A 13304-nucleotide genomic window follows, 5' to 3' on the forward strand; every position below is an offset into this window, starting at 1 on the left:
AAAATCCACTTTTCCATGTTAAGAGGATTAAAATAAGAAAAAAAAATGGAACAAAAAGAAATCAAGGGACATTCAGAATAGATAAAAATGTGTGATTAAATGTGAGTTAACTTTGACATCAATGTGATTAATTGCGATTATATATTTTAATCGTTTGACAGCACTAAAAACAGTGAAATAACATCAGTCACACAGCAAGAAGCAGCATTTTAACAGTGAGGACAGCTGAACTAACCTGTTGCTCCTTCCTCCCAATACAGATCCTGTACTGTACTGACAGGCTACAGAATAATGAGGACCGTCAATTAAATTTAGGAATTTATTTAAAAAAAACACGCCACTGAAACTTATTTTTTCACACTGAATGGGGTTGTGGGTCCTCACCTGGTTCGTCCCTCCTTGACATTGAACCAGGAAAAGATGTAGATTATGCCCACCACCATGTCAAACACAATCTCCTCCCACTTGCTGATGCAGAAGTCTGTCTCACAGTGGACAATCCAGAAGGTCATGATGCACCAGTGCAGGACAATGAAGATGCCAAAGTAGAGTTGGAACACAGAGGCAAACAGGGCGAAGGTGATGACCCTCGCAGCGATCGTGAAGAAGTGCCAGCAGAACTGGATCATGACAGCCAGGTAACTGATGGGTTTCTTGTCATCTCGAGACTCTCGCAGGGCCTTTTGGTAGGAGGCCAGGGCCCAGGCCAGAGAGACGAGGGAGGCTGCAGCTGTCATTCCTGCAACAGTCAGGCACAATGAGACACAAAGGGTTCAACTCCAGTGCCAAATCAGGGGGAACAGTAAAGAAATGCACACATTTTTGGAATATGGAAGGAGAGAGAGAGAGAACAGTGTTATTCCCGAAGTAAAAAATCCCATGCATTTTTCTTAATATGGAATTATATTATCAGCCATATTATCTAAACCGTCCAAGGTATACTTACCACGAGCTACGAGATTGTGAAACTGAAGTTTCTGCCCCTGTAGAAGCTAGAAGTCGGTATAAAATCAACCTAAACCACACGTTGATGTCGGCAACGTTAATGGTAATTGTTACTGGAAACTACAGGACGTTAGATGCTGATTGAGTTATTTTGTTTTATTAGTTTTGTTATGTAAAAGTAAACCGATTGACATATCCAAATTAAAGTTGAGGATTCTGGACAATTATTTGAGTGACAATATGAATTTGTTTTGAAGCACGGCATCTACACCTGACCCACGTGTACATCACAGACCTAAAGGCAAATGTGCGCCAACGTACGTTACAGTCAGCAAGTCAGCAGCCTCCCAGTCCCTCCACGCTCCAGTCCACACTGAGACAGAGTGGGGATGAGTAAAAATGTTTTAGGGCCACCAAAATAGCTTGTCAGTGTCTCTGGTCAGCATCTTGTTGCAAATGCTGAAGCCTCTGGGCCTCCATGGGAAGTAGAGCCAGCTTTGGCCCTTCTGACAGAGAGAGCCCTGTGTTCCCAGCCCACCCTAGCCTGTCGTCCAGGTGCACTCCAAAGTGATAAATGTGGACACAGGGATAAATGTCCAATGCCCTGGATGGCAAGCCAGCTGGAGCCTAACTCCTGAAGTGCTGCTTTTATCCTAAACACAGACATTTTGAATTTTTAGAATCAGGAGTTGATGTTGATAAGGCTGCTGACCCTTACTGCACATATTATGATGACTATTAGGATGAGTATGTGTGTACGTATTTATGTATGTACGTATGTACAGTAAGTATGCACTATGTTGTGTTGAATTCTCTAAACAGCAGATAATGTTTGTTGTCCCAGACAAATTTCATATTTGCAAGAAAAAAATCCATTTTATCAATCTTGTCCCATAAAGTGACGCTTTTGGTGCAAAGGCGCAGGTTAAATACTTTAAAACTCTCCTCTGTACATATCTTATAAAAAAAAAAATCCAAAGATAAGGTTAGGTTTGAGGGTAAGCATAGAAAGACACTTGCTTGTGAGTGAGTGTTACCTTGCACAGCCTGGAGCTTGTGTGTCTGTATGATGATGCACAGCTGCAGCACCAGTTGTGGAGCACTCTCCAGAAAGGTGGCCAGAAGATGCAACATGCTGACATCTGCGAACTCATAGACCATCCGCCAGTAGTAACGCCAGCGCTCGGTCTCAGCACTCTGACGACTCCGAACGCCCAGGTAGATAGTATGAAAATACCTGGAGGAGACAGAGGAAAACATCAGGCTTCAACATCAACAAGAAAGGACGAAACATGACATGTAACAGCACATCAAAAAGGAAAAAGGAAGAACACACTGAACTCTTCTCACATTCTTTTATTTCTGAAATACCTAAGTTAATGTTATCAGGTATTCTGATCGGGGTGATCTCCACAGTTGTACTAATTGCATCAAGCCTAATCTAAGAAATAGATTCACTGTGCCGTTTCATTACAAAAGAGTAGATTTCAACATGGACGTTGGCTGAACAGCACACGTACTGTAGCTCCTGGCATTGCATCGCAACTGTACCTCTCAGACCTGAGGCAAGAGCTCCTTTAATGAAGTGAATTCATTATTACTGTTCAGTCTGTCTGTGGCCTACATTTTAATGTCAGTTCATTCCCATTCTCTCTCTGTCGTTCTCTCTGTTAAATATCACCAACACATTGCAGTCACTTAGCAGCACGCTAACAGGCCGTAAAATGACTTTCCAATATCAATAAAGAGTTTGAAAATTAAATCTGGGCTGAGCAAAATAAAGCAGCAGCCTGTCCATGGCCAGATGGACATGACACACTTCTCACTGCGTGTGTGTTTTTGGTGCTGGTCTTTCTAAGGTCTGATTCACAGTAGTAAGTCTGCTCCCCACAGAGCCTTCGCCTTGGCCTACATAAATGGCCTAAGCCATTCTGAAGATTTATACTCGTGTCTCAGTTGTATCTGCATCAATCTAGCTTATCCTAGTAGTGCCAGTGTGTGTGTATGCGTGGGGAGAGCGTGATAGAGCGAGTAAGGAAGTGACAGGGACTTGCTCAGGAGAGAGTAGTGATTCCGGCGGTGGTGATGGCGAAACAAAGTGTCTCCCCTGTGCTTCCTGAACATGATTGTAAAGTTGTGGCAGGGAAAGTTAGCCCTCTTCTTGATTTCATGTTGTTGCTGTGAGAAGGAGAACCCAGAAATGAGTAGGAAGAAATGCAACGCTACCCAGCCATGGCCAAGCGGACCAATCCCCGTTGTTGCGGTCTGCGTTGTTCTTCCTACTCACAGGCTGGCAGAATAACTTTAAATAACACGTTTGACGCAATTCTACTGCATAGACAGCCCAGTTTTAAGAAAAAAAAACTCTTTCCAGAAGTAAAACACAACTTTAAACTGCAGAGGAAAAACAAAGAGAGAGTGTCTTATTACATTCCAGTCTCCTGGACTCTCCACCCCCTCCCTGTTCCTCTCCTGCTCTGGAAGGAGTCTGTAAATAATGCTAGCGGCAGATAGGCCTTTTGCAAGCATGCACACACGCACATATTTATTGACATAACACATTCCCTAGACCCTAACCCTAACCGTCACATCTAAATGATCAACCCTTACCCTGGCCCTAAAGGCTGCTGTGTGGTACTTCCTACTGTGTGCCAACAACAGGGTCAACTACTTTCCAAAAATCCATACTGTTACTGACAACATTTTGAAAGTTTGAAAGTGCAAGAATGCCTCCTGAAATGATCTGCTGATTGCATTCCAAGCCCAGTTGCATCTTATACATTACATGTATGCAAGAGTAAGATAAGAGATAAGAGAGATAAAGATAAAAGAGACTTTATTGTAATCTATCTATATGTACAATACAGTACGCAGAGGAATAAAACTTGTTTCCCTGCTCCCGGTGCAAAACGAATGGACTTAAGGTGGAAAAAAAACAAGATAGAAAAACAGGTACAGAGGAAGGTACATACAAGTGCAATCACATACACAAAAGAAAAATAGAAATAGAAGTAGTGTAAATAACTGTAACTTTAAGTGAGGCAGGGTGTAAATAGCGTGGATGGGCGTGTGTGTGTGTGTGTGTGTGTGTGTGTGTGTGTGTGACATGGGGAAGAAGAATATCAATAAAGAAATAACACACACACACACCCTAACACCTTAAATTCAGCTGCAATGTTGGGGTGTCATTTAACAAACACCAAAACACTTTACCTGCTTGTATAGCTGTGTGTACAGCAGTGTGAACAGTGTGTTTGCGTGTGTGTGTGTGTGTGTGTACAGATAGAGGAAGTGGAATCAAGTGGTGCAGGTCAAAGGCTGAAGCACTGGAAGTTGGCACGTTGTGTAACGGCAGATATTCATGGAAAAGCTTTCAGAAAACAACCTGAGAGGATGAGAAGAAGGGGAGGAGGAGAGTGTCCTGTCAGTGTATTAAAACTGATCCTGATACCGGCCGGTGGAACAGCAGCAGAAACAGTGAATGCATTTATAAAGAAGGCACTGCTTGTAATCAGTTTGTTTGGAGAGATTTTAATTCATGGATTATTTTTTTCTAAAATTAAAGCTCCTACGAGGGTTGGAAAATGTAGCACTCTGGTAGTCCCTAGTCTAGTCATATAAAAAAAGATGGTATGTCTGACAGCAATGCTGACCCAAACACAAGACTAGCACGTCTGATTTTAAAACCATAACCACATCCTGTCTTTAACTGTTCCAACCAGTGGTGTAGTCTGGTGATACGCAGGTATACCCACTATACTCACTAAGAAATCTCCAGGATTTCAATACACCTACTTAAAAACCAATTATACCATTATACTTTTGATACATTTTGAATTTTTGGAATCTGTCTATATGACTCTATGTTCAGGCAGAACACAAAGCTCATGTTCAGAGGCGGTGCGATTGCAGACCAAATCAGCGCAAACTCAACAAACTGTCATGTTTTGCTTGTTTGAAAGCCATGTCGTCTCTCTCTCATGGGCGGACCAAATTCTCTGGGCGGCAAAGCAGATAAAGGAGAGGTAACCTTTCCCCTTCTGATGTCATAAGGGGGGGAATCCATATCGGCCCATCTGAGCTTTCAGGGCTCGGTTTACACCTATCACCATTTCTAGCCACTGGGGGACCATAAGCAGGCTGGGAGAACTCATATTAATGTTAAAAAAACCTCATAAAAGGGAAAGTTTCATGTCATGGGACCTTTAAATAATGAACTGTCAAACATGTTAATCCTGTTGGTGAAACACTGTTCCAGTAACTGTTCCAGCACTATTACACATATCTGTTATGTTACTGTTAATGTAGGTTTCCATTTGAGGTTGGTACAAAACATCAACAGACACTGGAACCGCAGACACGTTCGCATTTTTGTCTGACATCTGGAGAATTCTATCGCAATAAATATTAATAAATAATAGGTTAAACAGGTTTAAACTCATGAACCGGTATTAACTGACTCTTAAATACAACATTGTAATGTAGCACTGCTAGCTGATTCTGCAAGACATCACATGACAATATTCTGCACCATGCATATTCATTTATGTATTACTCTGTGTCACCTCCCACTGTGCAATATGTCATTTTGATTCATCCGCTCCTTACTCATCTGTCCGTCTGTCTGTTTAAATAAAAGGTGTTTAGAGTGTAAATATTACTAGTATTATTATTATAAATCTAAATCTATTTTTTCTATTTCTAATGTTTTTCCATAGTCAATTTAGTGTGTATTAATGTGTATGACAAGGGAATTACCCCAGGTTGGAGTGTTTACCTTCTGAGGTCTGAGGGCATTTTCACAAATCTCCTTAAATTGACCTTTTTATGCCTTTGTATATAACTCATCCCCATGTTTTTCATTTCAAAAGGATCAGAACAAATTGAGCTTCCGGTTCAGTGAAGCAGGGCCCAGGAGCAAAGTGTGCAGAGATCATTTGGGGCTAAAGCTGAAATGTTGACATTGGCTTTTTGAAATTTCTCAAATCCCTTTACAAAACAAATCTTAACTTATGATGTGTTGTACACATTATTACGGTGCTTGAAAAGGATCTCATTTATTGATGATTGTGTTATGCGCTGATATTGTAGGTGGTGGGCCTTTCCATGACGGTTTGAGCGGAAGTGATATATTTATTTGCTTCACCTGTGCACCTGGTTCTCTTGGGCTTTGACGGAGAGAGGGTGAAGCTGGGAGCAAACACTTTTGTTGACCGCACCGCGCACCACGCAGTGTTACGCATTTATTTCTACTCACCAGGTAACCGTTACATTAGGTAACAGCAGTGCTAAGCGTATGGTACATATGGAAGAAGAAGAAAAATAAAATCATTGCAATACGATCACGAGTGCGTCACATGCTTGCATCTCTCAGTGTTTAGTCCCTCGCGGCAGCACTCTTTGGGACTGCTTGTAGCCGCAATAAGATGTCTGAAATGAAATTTTGCAATATCACTTTGTGAGTAGGAGTTTCGTCAAACATCGTTTAGACGCACCAGTGTGTCTTTCGTCCTCAATAAAGTCTATCTTATGAACTTATAAATTTGCAGGTTCTTAGAGATTTCAAAATGCCAGAAGCCCAATCTTCTTGTTCAGGGTCACAGGGCTGCTTCAGTCTGAGCCCAGTGTGAGTTATGAGAAAGAAAAGGGCAGAGATTACTTATGGTACTATATATATAGTATTACACCTATGGCTGCAGCAAATGTCACATGAGCCACTTGAACAATACAAGTACTACTGTATGTGCAGCCCGGGACAAGTCAAGCAGACGGGAACACGTTGGCTGCAGCTTCAGCTGAACACCCTGAGGTCATGTGATCTGATTCTGATGGAAGTGCAAGCTTTGGCAATCCACTTTACATTTTGGTGAAAATCAGGTTTAGACATATGGACATTGACATTGAAAGGAATAAGACGTATCCAACGGATACGTGTGTCTTTTCAAAATAAATATTAGAATTTGAAATAAAAATTAAAAATAAGACAAAAAAGCAAGAAGTTGAGATACTTTTCAAGTCAATGTTTGGAGAAATAATTAGCTAGTTTAATCACAAGGCTCCATGGCTCCAATCTGAGGTTTTGCTGATTTTCATTGTCTTCTTTGATAGTAAACTAACTAGCATTGGGTTTATGACAAAACAAGACATTTTAACATGGCGTTTTAGCCTCTGGATTGTGAGATTTAAACTGTGATGATGGACACTTTCTCACATTTGTGGGTCAAACGATAAATCCATAAAATAACCTGCAGATTAATAATGTTAATTCAACTCCACTACTTTTCAGAGGGAAGTATTGTTACAGCCAGCTAGAATGACATTCAATATACAAAGAAAATGCCCATCTTTAAAAAAATATAATGCACTGTTATAGATTAAATCACACATCAAATTATCTCCGCCTCAACCAGCTACAGCAGTCAAATACATTTACACTTAAATTTACGATTTAAGGATAGTAACAACAATCCAATACTGTCTTATATAATGATGTAACATTTTCTTAAGGAGCGATGATTTTTACGTTAAATACATTTTACTGATACTTTTTTTTTTTATTCCTGAAATAAGAAATCTGAATATCTCTTCCACCACTGGATACAGCAGGTGCAGCCCAGGATAAGTCTGTAATAGTTAGCCTGCAGGCTTGCCTTTGGATTTTTCAAGTAGTCTCCTGCTTGATGCTTTGTTTCTACATATATTTAATAAATGACAGTGGGTAGTAAGTTAAGGGTCATTCAAATCCATAACTCCACCAAAAAGCAGTTTGAAGTCCTTTCTAATGGCACCTAAAGAGAAAAGTGTGCAAAGCCTCAACAGCATTTACTGCTCGACACCACGTGGGACCGACAGGCCCGGGCCACCTCCCTGCACGTGTTTCTATCAAAAGAGAGAAAACGCTATTCCTGTTCTTCTTGTAGTCTATCATGACCCATGGGGAGTGACCTAAAAGCCTCCCGCAGTGTCCTGTGTGTTGGCCAGCGGTGGAATGTAACTACGGTAACAGTTTGTTATATCTTCTGTGTTTGCAGCTGCTGACGTGGTCCTAATTGACGCCCTGCTCCACCCTGCACTGCTACTGCTATTGCTGGGTCTTTATAAATTATAGAGTATGGTCTAGACCAGGGGGGTTTCAAACCTTTTGTGTGTGTGGCCCACTATTTGTAATCAAGAATGTTTGCAGACCACCTCATAATACACACAATATGTCTACACACAGTCCTACCTGAATTAATATGCACCTTTTAAAAGGAAAAGTGTATTTGGCCAAACTGCTAATGAGTAGCACCTCACCCCCATAACCACCAGAAAATTAAATCCATGTAGCACACTCAAGATCCAGGTAAAAAAAACTAACTTTAAGACCTGCTCTCACTGCCCCCTGCTGGCTTCTCGCCTTGTGTGTGTGTGTGTGTGTGTGTGTGTGTGTGTGTGTGTGTGTGTGTGTGTGTGTGTGTGTGTGTGTGTGTGTGTGTGTGGGTGGGTGGGTGGGTGGGTGCGGGTGCGGGTGTGTGTGTGTGTGTGTGTGTGTGTGGGTGGGTGCGGGTGCGTGTGCGTGTGCGTGTGTGTGTGTGTGTTCATGTCATTGTCTGATGTTTGTCTGATTGTTGGTCCGTCATGTTTCTATTGTACATTTTAACTTAACACTTTTGACCAAATGTATTGTGATTGTTATATTGTTATGTAAATATGTAATTTAGCTTCTTTTAGGGGGACTTTTACCATCTGTCTAGGGACTGCAGATGAAAAATAGTTAGCCAAATAATTTTGGCTAACTCTGGCATATTGACAGAAATGTTCATTAATATGCACTGTCCCTGTAATAAATAAATAAATAAATAATGGCAGCCACATATTTTATTTATTTATTTACTCAAGCGCCAAAGGGCATAATTAGGTTCGTTCAAACAACAGGCTTATTTCCATAGCAATGGAGTAATAGGTCTATACAGTAATAAGAACACTCTTTTCCTCCTCCTTATCTTTGTTTCTTTATGAGGAATCTGGCCCGTAGATGCCTCCGACTCACTGTCAATCTCTCCAATATTGGTAACCTCTGCCTCTTTTCTCTTCAGAGAACCATCCATCCATCCATCCATCCTTTGCCACTGGTCTTGAACATCACGGCCGTGCGCCACTAGCCTATTTCAGTAATCACACAATACCTCAACAAATGGATTAAGGTTTACACCAATATACGTATTCTTAATTTGATATGTGAATTTCGTGGTAAAATAAAAGTTAAAAATATTTTCATTTATATATTTTCATTTGCTTTTCCACAGACCACCTGCACTACCCTCACGGACCAATAGTGGTCCGCGGACCACAGTTTGGGAATGACTGTTCTAGACAAACTGTAGGCTATCTGTAAAGTTTCCTCAGACAACTCCTGTTATGATTTGACACTGTAAATAAAATAAATTTAAATGAAGTAGGCCTACATTTACTCAAGTAGGCCTACTGTAGGCTACATTTACACTTACACACGTTTACTCATGTAACGTTTTAATGCAGCACTTTAACTTGTAAATTAGACTAGGCTACTAGTAGAATTAGTAGCCTACTTTTACTTTAAGTGAGGGATCTGAATACTTTGGCCTTGCAAAGGGGAACATGCAAAAAATGGCAGCTGGTGGCATAAGTGCCAACTACTGTCAGCCCCTCTGCTCATTAATAAATAAATAAATAAATAAATTCATTCATTCATTCATTTCTCACACATAAACAAACCCACACTCACACACAATCCTTGTTACCCATCCCAAGGCCATCCCCATATCCTACCTCCATATCTGGCCCAGCTGGAGGATGTGGATGGCGGACTGGCCGAACCAGACGCAGAAGGAGTAGTAGCCCGAGCGTTTCCTACTCCTGCTGCCCAGCGCCGTGCTCGCGGTGCTGTTGGTTGTGGTGTTCTTGCTGGCGGTCGACGCCTGTCTCTGCGGCGTGGCCGGGTGGTGCTGAGCGGTAACGTCGCCGTGTGAGGCCGAGCCGCTCAGCAGCTTGTTCCCGTCCATGTGGGAGCAGTCGGCGGATTCCGCGCCGTCCTCGGTGGTGAAGTCGTGGACGAACCATCTGAAGCTAAAGAGCTGGACCGAGAAGGAGCCCAGCACCACGAAGAAGAGCGTCAGGCCGAACCACCAGTAGTCGCGGCGGAGGTAGTAGTCGACCGAGAGCCACACGTCGGTGCCCACATCGGCCAGATACACGGCCACTGCGGCTACGATCCACAGGCAGTCCCACACCGTGTATTTCTGCTGCTCCCTGCCAAGGCGAAGGCACGTCGAGTTGGAGCCTCCCCCGCCGCAGCACCGCGACTCCCCGTTGGCGAAGTCCCCGTCCCCGGTGCCCGCAGAGTCGGGCTGGGCGCCCGGGTGGAGCCCCTGCACCGAGCCGGAGTGATCCGAGTTCTGCAGGGGGGTGAAGGCCACGTCGCTCTTCTTCATCTTCAGGACCCCGTCCGATTTAGCCGCCATTATTGGAAGATTGAGATATTACTCTATTATTTTTTCCTCCGTTCCTCCCCTCCTCTTCTCTTCTCCTCTTCCCCTGCCTGGCTCCGTCGACACCCTTCTGTGTGTCTCCCCTACTCCTCCTCCTTTCTGGGCAGGACTAGCTCCTCTACACAGCCTTCCGCTCATTACACAGAATAAAGCCAGAAAAGATGACTGGCCCAGTGCTTGCCCCGATATTTCGGTCCATATCCCGTGTTAATTGGACTTCTCTTTCGGTTGAAGATCCGCTTACATCCAGCCGACAGGAGGCTTCTCCGTTTTGTTTCCTCCACCTGCAGACAGACTCCTTTCACCGCAGATTCTCCTTCTGCGGTTTGTCGCTCGTTGTCTTCGATGGGTCCAGATGTTGATGCTGATGTTGGCGATGGAAATGGAAACGGGATCGAAGGAAACGGAGGAAGGCTGCATCCATCTGCTTCTTCTATGGCACAGACTTAACACTATGACATCATCCCCCCCCCCCCCCCCCCCCCCCACACACACTCTCTCGTTGACTCTCCCTCTTCCTGTCTGTCTCTCAACTGTTTTGACCGTTTGAGCTCCATAACAGCACAAAGTATAGGCCTAGTCTTGTCAAAATCTTATATTAGGTCCAAACACATCGTCTACCTGTCAGCTTGCAGCCTGTCATGTGGATCAGGTTATAAAACCTGAAGTGAAGCAGCCTGTACAGTCCTGTACAGCCCTGTGGAGTAGACTGGTCTTCAGCACCATGGACAGTTACTCACTACTACTCTGTTATGTTACTTCTGCAGGAACTTGACCTTCATACTGTTTAGTTTTCATCAAGTGCTTAAGCAGATCTCAAGTTAAGTACACTTAAAGATGCCTTGCCACACGCATTTCATTACCCTTGGATGTCTGAACTTCTACTATGGAGTCTGTAACATATTTTGTGAAAAAAACAAATGCCTTGGTTACCTTGTTTCAAGCCATTCTAGTGTGGTATAGAAAGACTGCAGGAAGACTCCATTTGTGCCAGTTCGCTTGAAAATCAATTCATATTCAATGAGCTAAGCTGCTTGACTCTGATTGGATAACAATCAAAAATAGTTCAATGGCAGTAGAATGAAGGAAGGCAAGAATAGTTCCAAAGAAAACGACACAGATCTCACATTTTTGGTAGGAAGTCCTCCAAAGTACCCCTAGGGGTACACATTCCCCATATGTATTTAAAACACAGCTTTAAACCAATCACAATCGGCGTGGGTGGCAATAAGCACCCAACAGAGCCATGTTGTCCTGCAGAACAGCCTCAGGAAGTAACTTGTTTTGGTGGAACATGTGTACGTTCAAAAGTTGTTTTAGTCGTGCAACAGAAAACTCAGATTGGACCGATAGTCTAGTTAGCTGTCTGGATTTACCCTGCAGAGATCTGAGGACCAGGTAACCATAGTCCTCAGAAATCTGCCGGATTCTACACAAAAGAAAGCGGAAGGAAATTTCGAGTGAAAAGAGTGAGATCCGGCGTAATTTTCCACACCACCGGAGCAACCCTGGAAGTGGAACATCGTGGATGTAGACTAACGTCAAGGTAGCAACGCCCTGAATCATCCCCTGCTTTAAACTAAATGTCATCATAATCTACAAATAAATGCCCACAATGCTGTATTTAAGAGGACTTGAAACTAGAGAGTGAGACCATAAACTTGTTATGATAATGTTTACCAAGGTAATAAATCAAGTTAGAAGTGGGGTCATTTTCTCATTTCATAGTCTTAGAAACTGCAACCACTGAAGTCTCCCTCTGTTGCCAATTAGAAATAATGCAGGGTTAAGGCATTTACTTACTTTTTTTTTTTTTTAAACCAATGCTTCATATCATTGGCATTCTCCATCCGTCCAACAGATAGCCTATAACCTTCCCACCTGTCCCAGTCACCTGACCCCACCATCCATTTGCTCCCCATTCTCCAATCACCCTGTCAGTAGGTATACCTGTTTACATTAAAGTCCTTTACACAAACCCATGACAAAAACAAAAAACAGAAACAACACACTTGTAAAGCGTTTGACTTTTTCACCACTGTGCTGTATGTGTTACTGTTAGACCTTTCTCCTACTTTATGAACAGAGTTTGACAAAATAACCGCATTTTCTATCAAATTCAGTCATAGCACACTACCACAAATCATGACAACAGCAATAACATGTTTGGCTCAAGTCTGATAGTCTGAAAGAGTGATTATAGTCTTATTATAACCATTTATTTAGAGCACAGTACAGATCACAACATGCACTAACTAGGATTTACACTTCTGGTGTATCTCTCAGTGCTACCACCCAAAATTCAAAAGAATTACAGCCATGAAACAAAGCAGTTATTAAAAGCAGTAGTTCTTACATCATCAGCAAGTAAGAAACCTGTTCATGAGTTCAGATTCACCCAATTGGGCCCATTCAAATTCACAGCACCCAATCAAATTAGGTGAATTTAGCACCTCTGCCTTGTGAGGCGGGGACTTTATCTGCATCGCCCCATCGGCAATCAGCAATTCAAGGCAAATCATCTGTAATTACTGTTAATATCTTTAAGTTAAATACAATATAATAGTCACATCTCAAGTTTAACCACGCATGATTTACACACAGTAAATGAAACAGAACAATAACAAATGTACAGATTGTGGGTTAGACTGTAAAAATGATGGATGAAGCATCCGAGGCTGAAAAGTGAAGCCAATGAGGAAGTGCCCTAAACCTGCATTATAAAACATTTCCAGCAGGGGGCGGCTCGACTGGTTGCAAACAAATGAAAGAAAAAAGGATGAGTTGGAGAAAGAGCAGGCGGAAGGATACAGCTTATTAGGTCCTGCCCCTACTACACAATATCATATTATT

The 13304-nt window shown here is 42.5% G+C and overlaps 1 protein-coding gene and 1 long non-coding RNA gene across 2 annotated transcripts in view; one reads left to right on the top strand and one right to left on the bottom strand.

Annotated features, from left to right (window-relative positions):
• LOC117954668 overlaps positions 1–8190 on the top strand; it is a 15913-nt gene extending 7723 nt beyond the window's left edge. Inside the window, exon 3 of the long non-coding RNA XR_004658859.1 lies at positions 8054–8190. This is a non-coding gene — a long non-coding RNA (uncharacterized LOC117954668). The remainder of the gene's footprint in view (positions 1–8053) is intronic.
• xkr4 (XK related 4) overlaps positions 1–10943 on the bottom strand; it is a 14548-nt gene extending 3605 nt beyond the window's left edge. Inside the window, exons 1-3 of the mRNA XM_034888536.1 lie at positions 9733–10943; positions 1983–2182; positions 385–739 (exon numbers count right to left, since the gene is read on the bottom strand). Coding sequence (XP_034744427.1) covers positions 385–739; positions 1983–2182; positions 9733–10424 — 1247 coding nt within the window. The 5' untranslated portion in view covers positions 10425–10943. The remainder of the gene's footprint in view (positions 1–384; positions 740–1982; positions 2183–9732) is intronic.
• Between the last annotated feature and the right edge of the window lie 2361 nt (positions 10944–13304).

The sequence above is a fragment of the Etheostoma cragini genome, chromosome 12, assembly GCF_013103735.1.
Source record: "Etheostoma cragini isolate CJK2018 chromosome 12, CSU_Ecrag_1.0, whole genome shotgun sequence".
NCBI lineage: Eukaryota > Metazoa > Chordata > Actinopteri > Perciformes > Percidae > Etheostoma > Etheostoma cragini.